The sequence below is a fragment of the Zonotrichia albicollis genome, chromosome Z, assembly GCF_047830755.1.
Source record: "Zonotrichia albicollis isolate bZonAlb1 chromosome Z, bZonAlb1.hap1, whole genome shotgun sequence".
In the NCBI taxonomy this organism is placed as follows: Eukaryota; Metazoa; Chordata; class Aves; order Passeriformes; family Passerellidae; genus Zonotrichia; species Zonotrichia albicollis.
This window is the reverse complement of record NC_133860.1, coordinates 57,501,934-57,510,211: the sequence shown is the minus strand read 5'-3', so window position 1 is coordinate 57,510,211 and position 8,278 is coordinate 57,501,934. Positions and strand designations below refer to the sequence as shown.

Genomic DNA, 8,278 nt, shown 5'->3' with positions numbered 1-8,278 from the left:
TCTGAACCAAGGCCCCACATTAATGTGGGTGGTATGGAATTAAACAGTCCCAGAAACTACATCCCTTTTTTTCTATAACCACAGCACGAAAGGCAAATTTTGCCTGACCAAATTGGAGGCCTTTTGTGATGAGCAACTGCAATGGTTGACAGGCAAAGTCTGATCAATGTCGTCTATCTATCTGTCGTCTTCTGTATGACCTCTGACACTGTTCCACACAACATCCTTATATCCAAAATGAAGACCAATTGTCTTTGAATTGGACATGGATTTGAAGGGTGGACTGCTTGGTAGGTAAGAATTTGCTGGACAGACACATCCAGGGAATTGAAGTCAGTGTCTGGGTGGAGCGGATGACTAGCAACATTCCTCTGGGCTCTGTGCTCTTCAATATCTGTGTCAATTACACAGACAGTGAGATCAAGTTCTCCCTCAGCAAGTTTGCAGATGAAACAAGGCTGAGTGGAATTGACACACCTGAAGGATGAGACACCATCCAGAAGGACCAGGACAATCCTGATAACTGTGCCCATGAGAACCTCATGAGATTCAACAGGGCAAAGTGCAAGGTGATGCACCTATATTGTACTTGCAGGGATGGCCGATGAAGGCAGGAATGATGCATCTGACTCCATGTTCTCTTCTAGAATGCTAATTTATTACTTTATAATACTATATTATAATAAAAAATACTATATTATACTATACTAAAAAATACAGAAAAGATACTTAGTGAATGCTAAAAAGATAATAATGAAAACTTGTGACTCTTTCCAGAGTCTCAACACAGCTTGAACATAATTGGCCAATGAGTCAAAACAACTCTCACCAGAGTCCAATGAGGCAATCACCTATGGGTAAACAACCTCCAAACACATTCCACACAGGAGAAGCAAATGAGACAATAATTGTTTTCCTTTTTCTCTGAGGCCTCTGAGCTTCCCAGGAGAAAAATCCTGGGCAAAGGAATTTTTCAGAGAATGTGAATGCTGCACACCTGGGTCAGGGTAATCCCAGATGTGAGCACAGATGAAGAAGTTGTTGAGAGCAATCCTGATGAGGACTTGGGAGTTGTTGTGAATGAAATGCTGGACATGAGTAAATAGTAGGAACTCAGCCTAGAGAAAACTTCTGTGTCTTGAGCTGCATCAAAACCAGAATGTCCAAGTTGGAGGAGGTGATTTTCTCCCTCTGCCCTGTCCTTGTGAGATGCTACATGGAGTGCTGCATCCAGCTCTGGGATTTTCAGCACAACAAAGATGTGGACCTGTTGGGAGTGCCATAAACAAAAGCTGAGGGTCATCTTCTATGACGACAGGCTGAGACAGCTGGGTTTGTGCAGTCTAGAGAACAGAAGACTTTAGTGAGATCCTATAGCAAATTTACACAGCCTTAACGGAACTTAAAAAAAGAAGGAAAGCTATTTTTTATGCAATCTGATGGTTTTAGGTCAAATGGGGACCCATTTAAAAATTTATATTAGAATTAAATTAAACATTAGAAGAAATTCTTTACTCAGAGTGTGATCACTCACTGGAACAGAGAAATTGTGGATGCCCATCCCTGAAAGTGTTCAGTGTTGGGCTGGGTAGAGCTTTAAGCAACCAGGTCAAGTGGAAATTGTCCCTACCCATGGCAGGGAGAAGTGAAACTAGGTGACCTACAAGGTCTTTTCCAACCCAAGCCATTCTATGACCAGGACCTAGAGCCTAACACATTAAGAAAAAGCCATTCCATTTTTCATTTTGCTTGGTGATTCCTTTGCAGAAAGTAAACACAGTGAATCAGCATTGATGTTTCGTAAATGCTCAAGAGGGAAAAAAAAAAAGAATGTATTGTACAGTATGAACTAAGCCAATATCTGATGCAAGACTATGTTATTCCTAGACATTTGTTTATTAAATATGAGGTTATTTGCTATCCTTATAAGTTTGTCTTCCTGGCTATCCTTAGAAACAAGGCCACAGTACAGAATAAAGTAAAGGAGCAAAATTAAATGTGATTTTCTGGTTTACTTTTGCACATTGAACCCATGAGTATTCTAGAAGACACATTTCAAGTACTTCCAGTCTTGCTGCTTTGAAATAGCAGCTCCTTGTAAAGTAGAATAAACTGTTGACTTTTAGGAGGTGTAGTTTGGCAGCTGTAGAAAATGCAGTGCGAAAGAAAAAGCACATTATTTTCCTTAAGGTATCTAAGTACCTGACATCAGAACTTTGTAAATAACATAAATTGCCATTGTACACAAAACTGCTGTCATTCATAAAATTATTCACTTTCAAAAATTGAAAGAGTATTAAACATGTCAATAATGGAATTCTCTTTGGTAGTGTTGTTTCCTTAGGAAAGATAATAGTTTAAATTATAATTGCTAGTAAAACAGGTAGAAAAGCAATACAATTAGATCTAATTCAAAATTAGGTACCTTTGATATGCCTATTTTTTTACTATAGTGGAGGACTCTAATAAAGTTATATTTAATATCATATGATAAATATGCAAAAGACATAGAAGTATGGCTCAAATGGAATTATATTGAAATCAGGTATTTCAGGAACAGCTGGCAGCTGGCATTACCCACTGCATGTCTTAGATGTAATGGAGACTATCATACGCCATTTTCCCCTTAAAACAAAGGTATTTTAAAAATTCTGTTAACAATGGTGACAAAAAACTTCTTATCTATGGATAATATTTAAGGAAGTAATGTTCTACAAGAGCTAGGAATAAAAGCTTTCAGCGTTGTGGGGGACTCGGGGATACTTGCCTGTATGCCGGTTTCTAGTGAATGTAGAATAGACCATGAGCTAGTTATGTTCTTGCAGCCCAGAAAACCAGCCCTATCCTGCAACAAAAGGAGCAAGGCCAGCAGGTCGAGGGAGGTGAGTCTCTATTCTGCTCTCCTGTGACTCCGCCTGAAGTATGCATAATTCTCAGCACAAGATATAGCCCTGTTAGAGTAGATCCAGAGAAGGGCTACAAAAATCACTGAAACTTCTCTTCTTTGAGGAAAGAGCTGAAGTGCCTCTCCTTTGAGGAAAGGCTAAGAGAGTGTAGGTTGCTCAGCCTGGAGAAAAGAATCTTATTGCAGCTATTCAATATAAATAGACTTATGAAAACATTGGAGAAAGACATTTTTAAAGGATTTTAAGTGATAGGACAAAGGATACATTTCAGTAAGAAACTGAAATGTGGTAGATTTAGTTTTAGATGGGATCTAAGGAAAAAATTATTTATGGCAAGATTGGTGAGTCACTGGATGTTTTGGGTGCTCCATCATGGGAAATATTCACAGTCAGCTTGGACTGGGCTTTGAAAAACCTGATCTAATGAAAGATGTCCCTGCCTATGAGAGAGTGATTGGGATAGATGATCCTTGAATGTCCCTTCCAATTGAAATCAATATGTGATTCCATCATAATTGGATTGAAAGGTGTCTGAAGTCAAGTTGGAGAATACTATTTGGAACCCCTGTATTTGCATTTTCCATGACTTAATTGTTACAGATTTTTTTTTAGGAATGTTTTAACCTGAACTTAAAGATTGCTGGTGATTGAGAATTTGTGTTTTTTAAGTAATCCCATGGTTACTTTATGGAAAAACAGATCTTTTGTTTCTAACTCAGATATGTGAATACAAGTGTTAGTCTTCTGCCTTATATTTGCCTGCTTCATTAAAAAATCCTGCTTCTAGACAGTGATCTTGCATTTGTAAGTATTGACAAGCAAATGGACTTGTGAACAGTGCTGTTCAATGAACTTAAAAATGCATGGATTTTCTTTATGCTAATTTTTTGTTTCTGTCTCCAAATTATTTTTAGCACTCTTATCTGTGAACAGCAAAAAAATTTTGAGTAAGATTAGCAGCAATGCTAAGGACTAACGATTTCTCTATTAATGTACTTTCTGTTATTTATCCAATACTGCTGACGGTAGAATTTACACAGGCACTTTTGTTTTGTTAACTGTGTTTGCATCCCTAGTGTTTTGTAGATGCATCTCCATTCTATAAACACAGCCTTTGTGATTTCCATTCCTATAATTTTCAGTGGATCATATTAGACTAGAAGAGAATTCTAGAAATAGCATTTCAACCAACATCAGAATAGATGTCTTACAGAAGTTTATTACATCAATATCAATAGTTAATAAAGTAAATTTATAATTTCAATAAAAGAAAGTTTGGTAAGATATTTTCACATAGCCTAATTTCTCTGAGATCATTTTGGCACTATTTTTTTCTATTTCAATATCTTCATAAAAATAATTTTAAAAAAAAGTATTCTATTATTCTGCTTCAGATCAATGCCAATTTTTCTAACTTTTTTAAACTTACCTCTGGGTCAGAACTTGCTTAAAATCTGCATTAACACCTAGACACCATTTTGAGTGGGTTACATTTTGATAGTAATATAACTGCAGAAGACTGTAAGTGGAAATAACACACCCACTATTTAATTTTTTTTCTTTTAAAAGATTGAATGCTACAATGTTGAAATGAAAACATCTGAAGTTCTTTTTCTAAATGGAAGCCTGAGGAACATATCCTTCATTGCTTTGTGTTTTAAATATAGCTACTTAAGTGACATTCTACTTCACAAAACTGAAAATAGATCACCCATAACAAAAAATGAAGATGCAAATATTGTCCCACCTAACTGCACTCATAAGTTTAGATTTAAAATCTATAATTTGAGTCTAATTTGAGTCTCAATTCTCAAAGTCACAAGTTTTTTAGATTAAAAATTTTGCTTTATTAAACAAAATACATTTAAAACTAGGTTTCTGCAACTCTACTCTATATACACTTAAATAATTGTATATAAACAGATAATTAAATAGCAAGCAAAATAATGTTTTACCAGAAAACTCATTCTTACACTACTTGGAAAATTCCAACAAATGTCCACAAAATCCTGTGATCTGAAACCATTAATATAAGACCTGCATCATCATTTTGCTGATAGTATTAGCTGACACTGCTTAGTGCCTTAAAGTCTTACTTAGTACACTACTATGCTATAAGACTGCTTACCACAGAAATTTCACATTGGTACTTGAATTTGCAAAAACAGGTTAGAGCTTAAGTACACTTGAATAAAAAGAGAAGTGCTACAGTTTCTATATGTAAAGTTGTTTAAACTTATTTTAACTGAAAATTCCAAGAACAATTTTCTTGCAGAACAGAATATAAATGCAAACCAAGGGTGTGTTCTCATTTGAATATTTAAATACTTAAATGTGTATTTGGTCTTAAGAAAACAATAGATCACATTCATTTTCTAAATCAGTGTATCCCCTTTTATAAAAACAAATCTCTTCCTAAGATCACATTTTGTGTTTCACTGTTTCAGCTACAACATACAATGTCTTCATTCTTCAGCTATGCCTGTGTATACTTAATTACAGTGAATATTTACTTTCAGCAGGTCTACATGCAAATTAGTGGCTGTTGTGGGGAAGCTGAAAAGAAACATGTTGACTTAAAATGTGAAACAGCATCTTATGAAGGTTCTACTGCTCCTTATTTTATCTGTAGTTACTTGAAAATCTACAGAAACAAGTAAATAATTCAATATGATTTTGATGTCATTCTGGCCATGTATATTTTCATGTGTTTACTATTCAGGTGGATAAAAAGAGTTATTCAGATATTCAGTAGAGATCTAGGGATTTTTTATCTTCAGAGCTGGAGACTGAGCATTACTTTTGTAGTGTAGGAAGGAGTAGACTCTGCAAAAAGAGAAAAAAGAAATAAATCTCAGACTTCAGCTATGTAAATTATGACCAAAGTTTTTTCCTCCATTGTGTTCTTCCCTCCATTTTAACCACTGTTGTTACCATTATCAGAGTCCAGCACTTTTATAGCAGGCTTCAATTTAGAAATAGACAGAATGAATATTCATATGATCAACTTCTAGATGTTAAGGAAAAGAAGTCTGGCATAACAACATGAAAAGTATTACGAAGTCATACTCTTTCTTTATATTTCTCTTTTAACAGGTTTTGCAGGACCACTATATAGACAAATTAAATGCAAGGAATGAAAATCTACTGTAAGATCCATTCCACAAAAAGTCCTTTCAACAAACTATTAAGGAATTGAAATGAGCCTATAGCATATTCTGTATCATAGGAAACGTTCCCCCTTTTCCCTCACAAATCTTATTAAAGAATGCTCAAGAAAACAAGTATTTCTCAGTGATGGTAAATAAAAAACCTAACAGCAACATGAATAAATATGTAAAGTTGCAGATGCAACTTCACATTTCAGAAGTAATAAAGATAAAAGCAGATATTTTACTATAATTGTACAGTGCTTAAATAGATAGTAACTTGAAGCAGATAATATTGTAAAATAATATTCTACCAATACAATGAGGCTTTCATATATATATACTATCCTTTTTGAGGAGAAGTAGCAGTTCTTAAGAAATTCAAAATCACTAATACTAATCCCAAGAGAAGTAAATCTAGAGAATGAGAATATTCTTTGTGTACACCATCAATCCGTTGAGGTTAAGGCATATACTGACGCAATTAATTTTGTATGCATTTGTTCAATATCAAAGGTGTTAATTAGGGTCCAAACTTTAATCAAAGCAGATTTGGCATTTCACTATTAGTCTTATTTAATACCATAAAAGACAACTAGAGTTTAAGGGTGCATTGCTTGTCCTCTTAAAAATGAATGGTCACAATATATGTCTGCATTTGCAGAAAGCTTACTGCATATTTACACATACCCCTTTCCCTTAGGTCTTCAATGTAGGCCTTCATAAACTCTTTCTCAACTTGCTCACGTTCACGTTCATTTTCTATAATTTCTTCAGTGTCTTCACATACAATCGTTTCAACCGGACTGTCCTTGAGACTTACAAATCTAGACAAAGATTAACACGCAAATGTATGTACAGGCAGATGAACATCACTGGCCATCATGAATGACAGTTTAGAAATTGCTACCAGAGCCAGAAGCAGAAATGTAAAAAACATTACATCAATTTTGCACTATGGCATAGTTAGGATACATCTACTATAGAAATACAGATTTCAAATTGAACTTTCTCTATAATCCACTTTCCATATAAAAATGATCAGGTTCATCTTTTTGCCATCTATCTACATAAATCATTCTTTGTAATAACAGGTATAGTTCTTTATTACAGAGGTTCTGACTGACTACACTGTATTTTCCCCATCTGTTAATGAGCAATATGAACTTAATCCTAACAATATTTCCTAGCAATCTGGAATTTTGCCAGAATCTTTTAGCTGCAATATGTGCCTCCATTTTTTGGTTATTGCATTGCTCATCTTTTACAGTACATGACAGGACATGCATTACTTTGTAACTGAAAATAATGTAAAGCTACATTTTGCGTGTGAAAAACTAAGTGGTTACATAAACAACTTATATCATGTACAAATAAGTGCATATCATTCCGAAAATCTCTGATTTTTACTCCAAGAAGGAAAAAAAATTCAAAGTTACTGCTTTCAAAAGAACACATGTTCCAACAAATCGTATGAGTTTCTAAAATTCTAATGAATCGCTGCAAATTTCTGATCAGCTGACTTGTTTGGCCCAGGTACTCAACAAACACCTCTCTCTACCCCTCTCTTCAACTAGGCAGAATAGCAAATAAAGGGACAATAGCAAATAAAAAAAATTGTAGATAAGCTTAATGAGGAAAATAAAATCTATGCATAGAAGAAAAGGAAAGCAAAGCAAAAATGTTACTCTCTACTTTTCAACAGGTAATGTCTAGCCACTTCCTGGGAAGCAGAGACTCAGTACATCTAGCTGGTTTCTTTGGAAGACAAAAAATTCAATAACACATGATCCACCACAGCTCTTCTTTATTTTAGCTTTACATGCTGAGCATGACACCATATGGTACGAAACATCCCACTGGCCAATTGGAGTCAACTGTTCTGGGGTGTCCCCAGCTGTCCTGGCTGTGTCCCCTCGCAGCCTCCAGCTCACCCTCAGCCTACAGTGCTTCCTTAGGGGACAGTTGGAGAGACAGCCTTGCAATGTGCCACCACTGTTCAGCAGCTGCTAAAAACACTGATGGGTTTGTTATCAGCACCTTTCTAGCTACCAGTGCAAGGACTAGCTCTAAGAGAGGAAAGGTAATTTCACCCACAGCTAACTCCACTCTGAGCCAGATCCAGTATTCAATCTGAAACGGTTCCATAATCAAAAACATGAACATTGCCTGCAGAAATGCAATGTCTCCGTAACTGCAGACTACAATTTAGGTCTTTTAGTC

General features: G+C 35.4%; 1 protein-coding gene across 2 annotated transcripts in view; it reads right to left on the bottom strand.

Annotated features, from left to right (window-relative positions):
- Positions 1 to 4,152: 4,152 nt before the first annotated feature.
- LRRC2 (leucine rich repeat containing 2) overlaps positions 4,153 to 8,278 on the bottom strand; it is a 76,729-nt gene continuing 72,603 nt past the window's right edge. The window contains exons 8-9 of one of the 2 annotated variants that reach the window (XM_074532644.1): positions 6,746 to 6,882; positions 4,153 to 5,732 (exon numbers count right to left, since the gene is read on the bottom strand). In XM_074532644.1, coding sequence (XP_074388745.1) covers positions 5,683 to 5,732; positions 6,746 to 6,882 — 187 coding nt within the window. In that variant the 3' untranslated portion in view covers positions 4,153 to 5,682. The remainder of the gene's footprint in view (positions 5,733 to 6,745; positions 6,883 to 8,278) is intronic. The other variant, XM_005489821.4, reaches the window with a different exon arrangement.